The sequence below is a fragment of the Copadichromis virginalis genome, linkage group LG3, assembly GCF_057382275.1.
Source record: "Copadichromis virginalis isolate Kocher_CV1m ecotype Utaka linkage group LG3, C_Virginalis_male_GT1.1, whole genome shotgun sequence".
Lineage (NCBI taxonomy): Eukaryota > Metazoa > Chordata > Actinopteri > Cichliformes > Cichlidae > Copadichromis > Copadichromis virginalis.
In genome coordinates, this window is record NC_140620.1 from 27,173,413 (window position 1) to 27,190,636 (window position 17,224).

The 17,224-nt window shown below is 40.2% G+C and overlaps 1 protein-coding gene across 1 annotated transcript; it reads right to left on the minus strand.

The window, feature by feature from the left end:
- Positions 1-2,273: 2,273 nt before the first annotated feature.
- teni.1 (thiaminase I, tandem duplicate 1) lies at positions 2,274-17,016 on the minus strand. The gene is given in 8 exon segments (XM_085439025.1): positions 2,274-3,614; positions 3,752-3,796; positions 3,870-3,974; positions 6,156-6,319; positions 6,426-6,509; positions 6,629-6,702; positions 6,705-6,849; positions 16,939-17,016. Coding segments are annotated over 7 exon segments (681 nt in total). The 3' UTR covers positions 2,274-3,614; positions 3,752-3,765.
- Between the last annotated feature and the right edge of the window lie 208 nt (positions 17,017-17,224).

The following is a 17,224-nucleotide window of genomic DNA, read 5'->3' on the forward strand; positions in this document are numbered from 1 at the left end:
AGTGTCTTGATCCCCTGCCACATGTTTTTGAAGTTGTTTGTGTTAAAGTGCATTGTTTGTATTTGCGCTTGGCTTCTGTTATGCGCTTTAAGCAGAGATTGGCGTGCCTCTTTGTAGACTTGTTGGTCTACTGATTTGAAGGCACTGTCCCATGCTCTTAGTAGAGCTCGCACCTCGCTGTTGAGCCATGGCTTCTGGTTCAGGAACACTTTACCAGTCTTTGTTGTTGTTACACTCTCCTGTCCGGTCTGAATGTAGTGGGGCCCGCTAGCTCAATTGCAGTGTCTGGGGTAAAAGAGTCCAGCCAAGTCTCTGCTGTGATCATAGCACAGTAATCCAAACAACGTGAGGCAGTCCGCAGTTGTAGCTCATCCATCTTGTTGTTTAGTGACTGTGAGTTGATGAGGAAGAGACTCGGAATAGCAGGTCTGTGTGGGTTAGCACTTAGCTTAGCTCTTAGCCCCGCTCTCTTCCCCATCTTCTGTTTCCTATGCCTCCATTGCCTGTGCCACTTCAGCGGTTGTATGGTGAAGTTGGAGTCCGTATTCCTTCAGATATCAGGGGGGATTGAGTCCCAGTCATTGTCGTAGAAAGTGTGCAGGTTTGTGTGGTCTAGAACCATGAGCTGTTCAGTTTTACTGTACTACACATGTGCTCTTGCTAATCAGAGGAGACGTGAAATAAAAATACTCAAAATAAAAAAGAAAGCTGCTAAATTGTGCAGCCCGCGGACCACTGCGACAGCTCACGTCACCATCTTGCGGTAGTTAACTTTTCTAGTTTTCTACCACTTGGCTTGTAGTTAGTTTTGCAAGCAAGTTACCATCTTCCATCCAAACACAGAAAACCATGTCACCATAGCCATGAAGTTTTTGGTGCAGCAGCCTCTTAGCTATCACTTTCGCCCTGGGACAGCGAGCAACCTCCATAAACTAGTCGCTAACCAGTCGGGGAACGCAGATTTTCCCCTTACGACCTGTAGTTCTATCACGTTCAGTGACAACTCTTGAGCAATGTGTACACGATGTCTCACAAGAAACTTATACAAACATTCATTGCACCATACTTGGTTGTTGATGGTTGTATTAATACTACTTAGTATGAAACTTTAAATAGACACCACACACCAACAAAGGATGCCCATGGAAATAACATTTGCTTGGGGTCCCTAATGTAATGTAATGTCTCTGACATCTTCAAATTACGTAAAAACATCAGAAGGGGGCCCTATCGCAATAACGTTACAAAATGGCCATGAATACATTTTATTTTTGTTGTCGTATGTATCATATTCAATACGTATAACTAAGGCTTCCGCTTTAAGTAAACAGTTGCAAATAACTGGTTCAAACAGAGCAATTATGTCAAAGTTATCTTATGTTATTAATAATAAGGTATTCACAATGTTCTTTTTCAATCTTTGCTATGACAGTACAATGGTTTAATGTTAGTATTGCATGAAGTGAAGTAGATATAGAAATCAGTAAAGGCCATTGCCACTATTCTGCCTCAACCACATCCAAATTGTAATGATTAGCTTGAAGAAAAACAGCTTCATCTAATGAAGCTCATCTGCCCTAACTGGAATATGTCCATCAGTGGAAAGTATGATCAACATTAGCAAAAAGGATAATTTAATTTAGGTAATCTAACCCTAAATTGTGTTTTTTCTATTCAATGTTAGGTAATGCTAGCTTGTCTCTTAACGTAAGCCTTTCATCCAATAGAAAAACCCTGACTTCTGCGTTTAATATTAAGCAAGTTCACGCAAATATCCAGGGTTTGTCCATTTTTAAACCGCTTTAACAGCCAGTGCTGCAAGTAGCTATTGCCAAATAATTGTATTCTAAATCACACTATGTTATTGCCAACAGAATCTTTGACGCAGAATGCTAATTAGCTATCGAGTATTTCCCTACAGTAGAGAACGGCGATAATCCTCTGGTGTTCTGTAACACCTGCTTGATGTTTCAAATTCTATAACCCTAAATAAAAAATGTTAGGCCAGGACCTGATCACATCGATGATAAAAACAAAACAAAACAAAAAACAACAACATTGTGAATATATTAAAACATCAGGCAGAGTTAGGTTGAAAGTTATCTCAAAATACAATGTTAGTATGATGAACTTTCAGCTTATTTTCAACTTTAGTTATTGTTTAGTTATAGTTAAGTTGAAAATTCGAGATACCGAACTCCAAATTTTGAGTCAAGTAGAAAATTTGACATACAGATATCAGAAAAAATAAAATTTAATTCATAGGTTGCAGTTCAAACTAAAAATATGCATCAAATTTAACAGTCTTGAATACTCTTGAAGAGATTCAAAGTTGTTTCTTTCGTGTCCTCTTTTGTCTGTGTTTGCTCAAACATTTTTGCAAATGTAGAGTAGAAGCAGTAGCAGTATTAGAAATGAAAGCAATGACAGTATTCCTAAATAGTAGCATTGGTAATAATGTAAGGTAGTAGTAAAGTTGGATAAGTGTAGTACTAATAGTAGTACTCAATTACTTTGCACAGATCTTTAAAAGGGTGCAATGTCCTATTTAAGCCTGCAGGGGGAGACAAAGACAGCCGTTTGAAATGGTCTGTTATTACGATGCAGGGTTCTTTAAACATAAACACACATGAATAAAGAGTTTCAATGGTTTTTCTCCCTTTGGATTAAAATGGCAACACAACGCTTTGCACAAATTTAGAATTTGAGGGTTTTATTTTATTTGAGGGTTTTATTTTTATTTTATTTATTTAGGGTTTCTGTTAGAATAGGTTTACATGCTTTAACCCATAACAGATTTTATAACAGATTTTATCTTTTCTCATGCTTCACATTTTTCCCTTCTAAATTACTGTGTTTTAACTTAAACATTTTACAGTGTTTTTATTAAATGTTTCATATCTCAAATCTAATACATAATCTGTTTGCTCATTAGCAAAAACAACCTGGGCAAGGTATATTAAAAAACAGAAGATTTGGTTCAAAGGGGGGAGAAACAACACATAACATTTTGAAGAATCTAATTCCCAGATCATGTTCTTTAAATTTGTGAGATAGGTTACTGGGTTTGACAACGTCTACCAGGACTGTCTGTAGGTAGGATAATACCAAAACTATCAATGTGAATCTGTAATTTTATATCTCTTTCTGAACATTTTGTTCCCTTTTTCATGAATTTCAGAAAAGAGGATAGAGAAGAGTTCAAAGAACAACAAACCACCCCTGAATGTGTCAGAATGCAAAAAGAGGACAAATACTGAAAAAGGACCCAGAATGTAAACAGATGCACACCTCTGTGAGATAGTCTGCCTTACGAAATAAAGTGACTCGAGAGGACTGTTGTTCTGATTCTGTGCAATTCAATAGAATAGAATTGACAATGTAGTTATTGCCTGTGTAGGTTCTCAGTTATCCAGGTCATGGTAATCCAAAGAGCTTGAAAAGAATACTGACTGGACCTCTTTGAGTTTCTTGAAGATGTTTCACCTCAGAGATGAAACGTGAAACAAAGAAGTCCAGTTGCTTTTCTTTCCAAGCTTCTCAGTACGCAGCATCAAGCTTTCTTGATTGAAGAGAGTTAAAGTTGTTTCCTTCATCCCAGCAGTGACGTCTGTCTGCAGGCAAAAAAAAACATGCACTTGTCCATAAAACTGCTGAAAACAGAAAGACTGAGCTGAGCTTTGAAACCAAACAAGAATAATCAAGGTAATTCATTTGACAGTTTGCCGACTCTACAGTAAAGCTGACCCACCTTGCTTTACTTCTTCATTGTTTGCCTTCTTCAGATGAACAGACCCTGCAGCAGAGACGCACACATTAGAAACTCCAGGCAACAGAAAACAAAGAGACGCGCACTGATATGTTCTTACAGAGCCTTGTAGAAAGCCTTCTGGGCCATCATGTGCTCTCTGAAGATATTGATGGCTTTAAATGCATCCATATGATCCTGATTCTCCTTTAGCACCTTTTTGTACCTGTGTCACAGAGAGAGAAAGAGGGAGTAAAAAAAGGCTGTTTGTTGTCATCACAAGAAGAAAAGCAAAACACAAAAGCTCAAAAGTTGATAAGCAGAGATGGTACACTAAGAAAAAGGAAAACTGGAACATTTAGGATCTCACTGTGTTTCCTCTCTGCATCATTGTTCACCCTTCTAAAGGACGAGGGATATAATCAGCTCTGTTTGTCTGTCTAGTGTCCACAGTTTTCAAGACATCATGTCCAAATTTTGTGTGATGGTAGCAGAGGTGGGCAGTGACACATAATCTGATTACTTTTTTCAAGCAACGAGTAAAGTAAGGGATTACTATTGCAAAAACGTAATTAGATTACTGTTAATTTCTTGTAAGAACTCTGCATTATTGCGTTACTGAACCGTGATTTTGTTTGTGAGAGTGTCTTAGTGCAGGAGAGAGTATGAGCGTGCAGTGTTTAAAGCGTGGAAGTACTGACATTACTTTGAGTTTGATTCCATAAAAAGTGACAAAAACGTTAGCATCCGCTGTTCACTCTGCGTAGGAAGAAAACTTCTTTTTACAGAGAAAAATTAAACTTCAAATCTGAGCAAGCACTGCCACGGGCATGTGAAATTCACACAGATCCTCCCACTGACATGACCTCTGTGGCACCGGGCAAACCTCCACCTCCTGCTAAACATGTGACAGTAGATTTAAGAGTGACAGAATTTAGTGCCGCTGAATCTTTGACTTTATTTTTTGCTGTGTTTTACTCTCATCTGTTTGAAAGAATGAGTGTAAACATAAAAGTTATTTTATTTTATTTGCTGGAATATGCAGAGAATTGGTTTAAATGTTAAAGATTTTCTTCCAGTCGGAAAATGTTGCATATAACTTAATATTTATGCAATGTGCATAAAGTTAAAAGATTAAAACAAGTTTTAAAAGGAGACTTTTTCATTTCATTACCTTTTATATGACGGATTATGCAGAAAAAATAGAACTGAGCTTAAGGATCTATTGCTTTATTACCTATCCAGGTTGTGTATCATGTTTTAAAAAAGTAAGTAAGTAACAAATTCCCTTTGAAAATAAGTAATCAATAAAGTAACAGGATTACTTTCTTGGAGAAGTAATAAGCACTCAGGAACTAATTACTTTTTTTAAAAGTAACTGGACCAACGCTGGATGGCAGACACCAATAACAGCTCGAGGCATTTTAACTTCAATTTAAATCAGTTCAAAATCAATCAAGGTCACACCAAATATGAAAATTAGTAAAAGCTTTATATGACCTGCTTCACAACCATGTACTTGTCACGGCGAGTAGAGTGAGTCGTGTGGAAATATTAAAGGAGAATCAAGTCGCAGGCACTCGTGAAGGTGAGGTGGTTTATTGAACACAAAATGCAAATGGAGAAACAGCAAACGGGACTGAAGACTATTTAAACTGAGGACTACTAAACTACTGAACACAAACCAGGACCTGAACACGAAGGAGGATGAGCAGCGGTAAATGACGACGGACAGCAGGGAGAACACACAGATGAAGCATGGTGGATACACAGACGGACCAGCAACTACTACAACACAAGACACGACTTAAATACACAAAGGCTGAGTCCCAATTCAGGGTCTGCACGCTTGAAGGACGCGCACTATGCATACTACGTACGGTGCGTACTATAAGTACGAGAAGTGCGGAAGTGAGAGGCCTGTGAAATGGGACGGTCTAGCCTTTGTCGCGCTGTTCAGGTTGCCTAGCAACCATGATACTAATCGCGAGAAACGTTACATACAGCTTTGTTTGACAGAAATGAAGGAGAAAAATGTTTTGTTGGTCATTCATTGTTGTCATGACATCACTTTAGTTGAGTATCTGAGGCAGAGACCACGGGACTGTAAAACATGATTGTTGGGCTTCATTTCTGTGCTGAACAGTCATTTAAGATTAGTTAGTAAATAACAATTAGTTAATGTTGTTCATGAGACTAAAATCATCTCACTGTGGTAATGTAAATATAATATGGCCAATATTATAGTATTGTCAGATATATATATACACATATACATACTGAAGGAGGTCAGACATGTGTATATACATATGTATATATACACATATATATACATACATATATATGTCTGACCTCCTTCAGACTGTCTTTGCTCCACTCCTGGTAGAAGAAGCTGTTAGTCATGGACCTGGAAATCAGTAGCTCTTCAAGCAGTTCTTGAGCCAGGAAGCAACGTAGACAGGGCCGGGCCGACAGAGCCACTAACCAATAAACCGGCTCCTCCAAAACCACAGAGTGGTACAGTTGGAGAGGACAATGGAGCCACTGTGGGGGAGGTGAAGCCAGGAGGCTCTGAAGGACAGGACAGAGTGAATCACAATTAATTTAATTCATTTTGCATGATCTGTTGTTTCAGTGGTGTGTTTTTCTTTTGACTGCTGCAGGAAAATGGTTTCACCTGGTTTGTGCTGCTGTAGCGTTTAAGTGTGTCCAGCAGCAGTGGCCTAATGTCGTCAGTCTCCTCTCGATTACGAATCAGGACCTGCAAGAAAAGTCAAAGAAGGAGCTGAAGTCTGAAAGTCTATGAAAAGAGCTGGTCTGGAAAAGGTTGTAAGAACATTCACAGCCGCTGATTCTGGGATAAACATGGTGACCTCATACCTCCAGAGTGCTTCTCACTCGGGTCAAATACAGCGCCTCCTGCTGCATGAAGCTGGAGTAGCACTGCTCTGTCACAGCTCTCTGAGGAAGGAGTACGAGTGGAGCTCCTCTGCTAGTGCATCGCTTTTGCTCCAAAGGACATCAAACAAATCCACGCCAGGGGCAATATCTGAGTGAGCAGGCGGGACACTAGTGAACGTACTTCTAAAGCTGCAGTTCCTCTAATGGCCACTAGGGCCATGAACACACAGGTGTGTAGTAGCGGTTTTTCATAGGGGCGACACGGGCGGTTGCCCGGGGCGGCATCACGGGCATCGGGGGGAGGGGGGGAATTGCTCGTTCTCATGCTGCCCCGACATCAGCCAGCGCATATTAGGAATGGTACAGGCACTGATTGGTTTTCTATCGCCCTTTTGCTGGGAGTAACGGCGCCCTCCGTTTGCGAGGTGCGCCTGCCAAAAAGTGATTGTCTGCCAAAAACTGATTTCCGGTATTTGCCAAAAACTGATTGCTCGTATTTAAACTGCTATAAGTAACTTGATGGCCTATAATATGTGAAACATATGTCAAATGCATCCCTCATGGATGACACAAAGTCATATTGAGCCACAAACAACATTCGTGTAACAAGGTAGAAGCCGCAATCAGTTTTTGGCGGTGACTTTTATAGAACCTTTATTTATGCAGTTAAAAAAAAATCTCATTAACATTAAAAATGTCTTTTGTAAGAGTAAGACAGCAGAAATGGCAGCAAATATTACAATAGTTCAGTAAAAATATTGTAAGTGGGGGAAAAGGACCGGATTGGTTATAATGTGAGTACAATAACACAGAGTTATAAAGATACTTGAAAAAACAGATAATCTTTTAATTCTATATATAACCCCTTTGTAAACGCTGTTCACCGAAGTCTATTTACCAACATACGTAAAGATATTACACATAAAAAATACACGGAAACATTGGAAATCACTTTTTGGCACAACACCGGCACACGGAGGAGAGGGCGGGGCGGCGGGGGATTCACTGGTGGCTGGAGCAGCATCTAATAACCAACTCGCAAAATAAAACAAAACAACAAACACGAAAACACCAGACATTATGATACAGACTTATAATTTGCACCGATGTTTTATCGAAATTCTATACGCGAAAAGTGAGCGCGAGAGCCCTCGGTGCGCCTGCTCGCTGCCTAAGTCAAAGTCAATTTTATTGTCAACTCCGCTACATACAGTCCAGTATATAGAGAGACGAGACGACGAGGCTCCAGTTACAGCAGTGCAAGTAAACAAACAATATATATAAGAAGAGTAAGAAAATAAATATACACTTTAGGACTAGAGGTAAAGGGATCAATAACAATTTAAAATTTATATTTTATATTTTGATGATTTAATGTCTCAAACACAACCCGTGGAAAGGGGTTCATAATGTTGTAAATCCAAGCCCATTATGTAATCATGATTTGAATCCTGGGTTGTGTGAAATCCCAGAACCCTAGACAAAGTGAATCTGTGAACTAAGGTGTAGGTCTGTTAGGTTATGTTGTGGCGATCCTCAAGTTGGTGGATTTGTGTTCATACTGGAGTCCAAAATTAAAACCAATGGAAGATGGACAAGAAAAGTTCAAAGCCATCAGGTGCTCAGTTTAGAAAAAAGGAGAAACGAGCAAGGAACATGTTGGCTGAAGCAAAGAACTCAGGTGTGGGAGGAGCAGAGATGGGCAGTAACACGTTACTGTAATCCGATTACTTTTTTCAAGTAACGGGTAAAGTACGGGATTACTATTGCAAAAACGGTAATTAGAGTACCGTTACTTTACCGTAGGAACGCTGCGTTACTGCGTTACTAAAACCGTGATTTTTTTTGCGAGAATGTAAACCAGTGCGACGTTCGTGACAACAGCTGTGTGCAGATCAACAATGGATCATATATCGAGTGCGGGAGAGAGTATGAGCGTGCAGCGTTTAAAGCGTGGAAGTACTGACCTTACTTTGAGTTTGATTCCATAAAAAGTGACAAAAACATTAGCGTCCATTAGCATTGTGCGTGGGAAGAAAACTTTTTACAGCGAAAAAAAAACCCCTAAACAAGCTCCGAGTGCGCAACGACGTAATGGGAAACTCACAGAGAAACACACTGACCGCGGCACACCTGGGGCCCGTTCTTCGTACGTCGCTTACTACATCCAAGATCAAATGACACATCCAAGATCAAATCATCGCGCTAACCGTGAGCTCGCTAATCCGGTTCCCCGAACACACCTGCTGTTGACGATTACTACAGCTGGACGCAGGAATGTGACATCACTGGGTGTCGTAAAAGGGGCTACGCATCGATAGTAGAAACATTGATCGGCAACCCGCTGATTGGTCGGCGAAAATGTCGAAGGGGCGTGCTCGGTATTTTCCGGCAGCAGAGCAAGAACTCATGAGTGAGGGATTACAGGAGTTTCAGAGTTTAATTAAAACGCAAGAGAACACTGCAAAGGCTGCAAAAGCAAGGAGAGAGGGCTGGCAGAAAGTTGCTGACAAATCAAACTCGTAGGTAATTTAATAATAATAATAATAATGGAGTGGGTTTATATAGCGCTTTCCAAGGCACCCAAAGCGCTTTACGATACCACTATTCATTCACTCCCACATTCACACACTGGTGGAGGCAGCTACGGTTGTAGCCAGGCTGCCATATCGCGCCATCGGCCCCTCTGGCCAACACCAGTAGGCGGTAGGGTAGATCTATCATATGACACTATATTGTCCAATATCATATGGCATTATATTATATTATAATATGTTATATTATATCCCCTTTCACATTAGAGCCACAACAGGACCCACAAGAACATGGGAACAAGTAAAAGTGGAATACAGGAGTATTCTACAGAATGGTAATATTTATCTCTTAGATTGCTTTGCGTCTCTTGGCAAGGTAATACTGGCCTGTAATACTCTGTTAGTTTGTTCATAACAGCAACCAAGAAAAGGGCAGAGGAAAAAAAGACAGGTGGTGGTCCTGCACCCCCTCGTCAACAAGTTGGTTAAGTAAATAATACCCTCACGGGAATATCGATATCTCTCTATGAGCACACTGTCGCGCTGAGCTAAAGGATCCTGTCTGTCCCGCAATATACGCTGAATTCTGAGGACTCTCCTTATCAATCTTGCACCTTCCGCAATGGGTGGCTCGCGTATACGGACAGGACATGGCTGCGACAGACTTCCCAAATCCACCTTCGCTTTTATAGCCGTGGTCTCTCATCTTGATTACACGAAGTAATTTACAATTACTACTCTGAAATATGAATTACATCTGTAATAATCACATACATGTAATAGAATGTTAATAGTTCATTTCCCTTTTTTAGGAAATGACCTGTATGTATCTGTGTGAAATCAATAAAAGGATCAAGTGCTGCATTATCTTTAGTTACATTGATAATATTTATTTATGGTGAAACAGTGGAAAAATATCGCTGTTGCTTTCGTATAAATGAAGCGGACATACCTGCGTGGCCGCGATCTAATCCTGTTTACATAAAGTAAACCTGCTCCCGAGCAGGTTTACGCTTACGGCTCTGTTGCTATGACAGCAAGTCCCGGATGAGCTTCGGGGAACCGAACGATCCAGGATCACGCGAAATCGTCAACAATCTAATCCGGCTAACCTACTTAGCGAGGTACGAAGAACAGGCCCCTGCACCAGGATAAACCTCCGCCTACCCTACTCCTGCTTTACAGGTGAAAATAGAGCAAAAGGACCGCTGAGTCTTTGACTTTATTTATTTTCTGCTGTGTTTTACTTGCATCTATTTGAAAGAGTGAGTGTAAACACAAAAAAAAACATTTTATGTGCTGGAATATGCGGAAAATAGGTTTAAATATTAAACAAATTTCTTCCAGTCAGAGAATGTTGCATATAATTAAATTTTTGCTTGATGCATAAAGTTAAAAGATTAAAACTAATAAAACAAGTTTTAAAGAGTCTTTTCCATTTGATTACATTTTGTGTGATGGATTATGTAGAAAAAGTAGAATTGGGCTGAAAGATCTATCGCTTTATCACCTATTCAGGTTGTAAATCGTGTTTTTAAAAAGTAACTAAGTAATTAATTACTTTTGAAAATAAGTAATCAGTAAAGTAATGGGATTACTTTTTTGGGGAAGTAATCAGTAATTAGTTACTGATTACTTTTTTCAAGTAACTTGACCAACACTGGGGAGGAGCTCTGAGATGTGTTAGAAAAAGACTTTTAGACACAAGTAGACTTCTTCCAAAGTGTGGCTGGCTTCTCTCGTAGAGATAAAGCGAGGAGTTTAGCTGTTCAGCCATCTGGAAGGGGGCTCAGAGAAGAGCTTCTACTCCTCCACATAGAAAGGACCCAGTAAAAGTGGTTCAGGCATCTGGCAGGAATGCGTCGCTGGCACCTCCCGGGTGGGGTGTGAGGCCCTGGGGCAGACCAGGACATGCTGGCCAGATTAAGGCTATGCCCACGCTAGATTTGAAAACAGCATTTTGTGTCCACACCAGCGCTTTCAGTCGTTTTCACATAGTTGTGCGTCCACATTGAAATGGCCGAAAACACTTACATTCCAGCAGTGTTGGGAAGGTTACTTTTAAAATGTATTCCATTACAGAATACAGAATACATGCCCCAAAATGTATTCTGTAACGTATTCCGTTACGTTACTCAATGACAGTAACGTATTCTGAATACTTTGGATTACTTAATATATTATCATGCTTTTTACTACTATTGCTGTGTGATTTATTACTATTACTGAAGGCGACTCCGAACTGTAGTAAAGGGACCTCTGACTAATACGGCGGGGTCCCTGTAGGCTCGTAGCCGAAAAATAGCTTTACTTTGTTGTGTGGGTCAACTTTTCTTGCGAGAGACAGAGAGAGGTGTTGAAAGGCTGCTCCAACGGAACTTATTGTTTTCGGAGGAAAACACGAACACGGTGTACAGTCGAGTCTTAATAGCTTACAACTGGGCTCGTCAGGCTCTCTTCTTGGCTGCAGTGGTTATTATTATATTTACATGCTTCCAGCTCCCGTTTTTCCTCGATGACAACTCGTACCTTTCCACTCCCCTTTTTCTCCCTCCTCGCACTCACAGACCCATAACGTGTATGGCAGTCCATTCTCCCTGCAACACGGACTATACTGCCCATGATGCTACATTCTTTAGAGCTATGATTGTAGCGTTCTGCCTGTTAGCTTAGCACAACAACAACAACAACAACAACAACAACAACGAAAAGGCGCTCTCTCACCCAGGAAGCACACAGTCGCAGAGAGAGAGAGCGTCGCCCTGTAACCATGGCAACCGTAACGCTGCCGCCTGGAACAACAGAACGTAGCTGTCAAACAAAACCCAAACAGTCCTGACCCGCGACAATATGAAACAGGAAAGTACCGCAGTGTAATCCATTTATTTCAACAAAGTAACTGTATTCTGAATACCACCTTTTTAAACGGTAACTGTAACGGAATACAGTTACTCATATTTTGTATTTTAAATACGTAACGGCGGTACATGTATTCCGTTACTCCCTAACACTGCATTCCAGTCCTGCGCATGCATGAAACGCAAGACGATTCGACCTGCCTCATTGCTGTCTGCTGTTTATTTACTTTCCGGCTCTTTGAAACGTCGCGGCAAAATGTCGAGGAAAAGCACCGAGTTTTTTAAATGGACTAATAATGAGGTGGAGTTGTTGCTGCGAGTAACACGAAAGTAAAAAGTTGCAAAAGCGAGTGAGAGTGCTGTATAATGCCCTCTGCTATCTTAGTTTAATTGGTCACATGACTGCATCACATGACTAAAATGTGTCATAATTTTAGAAAGTCTCTGTTTCCGCTGTCCACACATCAAATGTATGCGTTTTCGAGAGTGTTTTGAAAATCCTGGGAAAACGCAGGATTTTCTGAAGGCTGATCTGAAGGCAGTTTGGACCACAGTCACTAACAACACCAGTGGTAACACACTACACTGTAATGTATTAAAACACTGCTGCTAAAGAAGGCACATGTTCAGGCCCGCCTCGAGTTTGTCAGCGAACGTCTAAATGATTCAGAGAAGGCGTGGGAGAAAGTGCCGAGGTCAGACCAAACTAAAATCAAGCTCTGTGGCTTCAACTCAACTCCCCATTTGTGATTATGATTCAAATAACAGCATCCTCACAGTAAAGCATGGAGGTGGAAACATGCTTGCATAAATCATCTAGTTGGCGTTTTTCAGTTTTTTATGCTTGAAAGATTCACAGAAAGTGTTGAGTGTCTTAACAAACAAATAAAACAAATGCTGTGAAAATGGTCCTTTAGATGGAAGGAAGCAGAGCTAAGCACAAAGCACACAATGGAGGGCAAGTGATAAGTGATAAACAGAGTGGAGGCAGACTTGACAGGATTGGGAACTAAATTGAGAAAGTAACTCAGACCTACAAACATAATGAGAAATAATAATAAACTGAACAATGTAGAACCAACCGAACCCACACTCCGTGACACATGATGAGTGTACCTAACCACACTTTTTAAGCAAGCCAGGAAAAATGGAACTCCCTGACAACATCTGTGCCGCCACCGAGAAGATGTAGATTCACAAAAGGGCTCTTGCCACATCTGAAGGGAATTACTAAACCACCATAAAGGTGAAAAAGAAAACAGTAAATTCTGAAGTACAATGTAATCACAAAAAGGTGTACAATTAAGTTTTAAATTCCAACACATGTTGTCCAATCAGTGTTGAGTTTCAGCTTCAGGTCACGGAAATAATGTTGTTTCAATTTTTAAAAAAAGACAACATTCATGTAATGAAATTAAAAACACGAGTTCAGCCACTACCATAGGTCACTTATCTAAAATAAGAAAGATTATATAAAGTATTTAAAACTATACATTTTCAGAAGTTCACTGAAGGAGTTCCAGCAGGAACGCATAAGATCAACTCGAGGTTCAGAATCTTCCCCAAGAATATTTTAGCATTCAGACTGGAGCAGCCAGGGATCGAGTGCTTGTCCTGCTACTGATTAACCACTGATTAAATGTAAAGTGATGTATAAACACATAGGCTATCTGACATGACCAGTTGGGGATGACTGGATTTTACATGAGGCATTCACTTATAAAATATATAAATGTGAAAGTGTGTAATTAACACACGTTAATAGAAGAGGTATTGCAGTTGTAGTCAGACATTTGCATACATTTGTCATGGAAATGAATGTCATGGTAATTTGGTGCTTTCTTTGAACTTTATTTTTCAGGGTCATATGCTTGTACAGCGTACATCTTTAATGACTTTTAAACCAAAAGAAATTCATTTTCAGAGTTCTCTTTCTGGTCCCTGATGAATGATAACCAACAATATCACCACATGTAAACATAGATGGGTTTTTGATGACCTGGACCAGTTTCTTTCTTTGTAACCTGAGAGCAAAACTCTTAAATCTCTCACCCACTCAGACTACATTGTCCCTCTGTTCAGCACTTTGGTTGACACTTGATATCTTTTAAACGTGCTGTACAAATAAAGCTGACTTGACTTGATTGTTGTGCCTTTGCTAATGTGGCCAGCATGTTTATCAGCAAATGACAAAAACCACAGACTCCAAACCTTTCTGTTCAGCAACTGTGAACAAGTTTAAACAAAGTATTTAAAACTATTTAAGCATTAAAAACTTAACCTTAAGAAGATCCAACAATAAAATACTTCAGTCTCAGAGGAGGACATATCTGAGCTGCATAACATAACTTTGCAGGGGTGTAAAGTGGGGTCCTGCTAACAGTGTGTTAAAATTTGACTTACATCCACCAAGGTCCTTAAGGCTAACTTAATACTTTATTGGCGAAAAGTTGACAAAAAGCCTTAGAATTTAGAAACTATGACTCTTCCAGGTGTGGTGTCTGAAGAGGTGCCAGACGTACAGACACTCTTCATTTAAGTATGAATGCAGATATTGTGTTTAAAAAAATAACCTAGTGAAGGCTGATGAATTGGAGCAACTTATTTACTTACAGACTGTGAAATCGAGTCAAAGTATGAAAGTGAAAAGTAGCTCAATGAAGGAAAATTCTACCATTGATTTTTATGTAAAGGTAACCAGGCCTTTTTATTAGGATTCATCTCTTTCACAAACAGGAAAATATTCTTCTTGGTTGATTTTAATAGGAGAAGTGCAATAGCTGCTGATGTATGGGTGAAATACATTTATATCTGTACATAAAGACCTCATTACTTACCTACCTTGGCTCAGATAGATTTTCCTATAGCAAACCTCACCCTCTCCTTTATGTACGACCTTACTGACAATGCCCTGAACCTTTTAAGCCCTGAAGCTTAAAAAATACAAAAAGCCAACATTTGAGTGACACTCAAGATACAGAATGTTGTAGCTGTTGAAATGTTCCTGTTGTTGGAATGTGGACCTGCTGCTGGAAGTTTTACCAGTGAGTAACTGGAGCTCTCTAAATGCATGGACTTTTCAGCGTCACTCTGAGACAGGATATTTCAAATTTTAGAGATTTTGCACAAATGGAAGAAAGCAGTCTTACACATTTGTTTAATATGTGCATTGAAGGACATGTCTTGGTCAAAAATGACTCCAAGGTTCCTCACAGTGTTACTGGAGGCCAAGGTAATGCCATCCAGGGTAAGAATCTGCTTAGATACCATATTTCTAAGCTTTTCAGGGCCGAGTACAATAACCTCAGTTTTATCTGAATTAAGAAGCTAAAGTTAGCGGCCATCCAGGTCTTTATGTCTTTAAGACATTCCTGCAGTTTAACTAATTGGTGTGTGTCATCTGTGACATGGGGTTAGATGAGTAATTTGTTTGATAATTTTATTAAATTCATGAAATTTTATTCAGTTAATTAATTTATAAAGCAGCAAACTATTTCTCCAGGCTAAATGATGACATACTAAATTTCTGATATGCCATGTCCTCTCCAGCTTATGAGTTATCTGCTGTAATGGAATTTTCTGTTCATAAAGTCTGCAGCACGGTGTGGTCAAGCTTTTTAATTACTGCAGGCAGAAATTGAAACAGACATCAAACGTCACAGTTATAAAGTGAGGAGAGCACTCCCCTTGGGATGTCTCAGCTCCTCTTTTATACCCTCAAGCACAACTCACTGTACCCTCTCAGTTACAATACGTGCTTTCCCAGCAACAGCCCGCGGCCTCCCTGGGAATTTTCATACAGTCAGCAGATAACATAGTTAAGCAGGCTACACCAGTTCATATTGACCCATACGTCCTTCACCTAAGAAATAAAAAGGCTATGTAAAATTCTAACCACCTAAATCTTATTGTGAAAAAAAACTAGAATTTTGCCATCACAATGCTTTAGGGTACGTGTTTGAAAATTATACCACGGAGTCAGGTACTTCTGATCTGAGACCTTAGTTTTCACAGGAGCTACAGTATCCAGAGTCGTACGTAGTGAGGAGGTGAAATTATTAACAAGATAATCGACCTCTGTTGGGGTAGCGTTCAGATAGCTGCTCTGCTCTGTGTTGGTACAGGGCATTGAAGATGATAACAGTGGGTGGATTATATTCTTAAACTTAGTTACAGCACTTTCAGAAAGACATCTACTTTGATAAAGTCTACTCTTCACCGCTGTGTAATCAATTATTGTAAATGTAAATGTTATCAGGAAATGATCAGACAGCAGAGGGTTTTCAGGAAACACTGTTAAATGTTCAGTTTCTATGCCATATGTTAAAACAAGATCTAGAGTGTGATTAAAGTGGTGATGTGGCTCGGCTGCAGGGGATGGGTAGAGCAGCGGGTTCAGGTTGTGGTGCCGGGGAAGGCTGGTTTTCATAGCATCATCTAATCATGCCTTCCCATTTCAGTATCAGCCAGGCTGGAGAGGAGAGAGAGAGCTGCTGGAGCAGAGAGCCATGTGCAGAGCGTGGACCATTGTGCTCTGCAAAGTGCTGAAGTGCAGAGTTAACCATGAAAAACAAAACAGAACACTGTGAATAAAACAAAAGGAAAACGCGAGAGTCGGAGATTCGTTGGGTCCTTTGGGTCTACAGGTGATTAGAAAGAAGAGGTAGAAAGTATGTTTTGTGACTATTTGACTGCAGGCCTCATTTGCAGACTCCACGAGACACGGAGGCGGGAAGAATCAGCCTCAGGTGAAACAAAACAAAATGTGCAATCACAATGTGAATCTTTGAAAAAGGCCCCCTTCAAAGTAAAATATGAAATTTTAAAAACCAAAATAACAGAGACCCAGTCAAGACAATGACACGTTTCAGAAGCATCCAGAAACTTTTCTCCTCACCATGGAGTTTTCAAAATAAAAGACTTCATGCAGGCTGAATGTGTCACGGCCCAGTGGATCAGCAGGGGCAGGACTCATTGCGGGTTCAAGCCCTCGGCCCACGCACCTGTGAAGAGTAAACACCTGAGCCTCATTTGCACTGTCAGCATTTAACCTGAGGGATGGCAGGTATTCATGCAGGATCATGGTGTGACTCGCGTCAGTGTAGCTTGGCTCTCAAAGTATATAGCACTTGTTCCTTCTGTGCCTTTGTTAGCGTGTACGTTCTGCATATAGATTCCCTGAA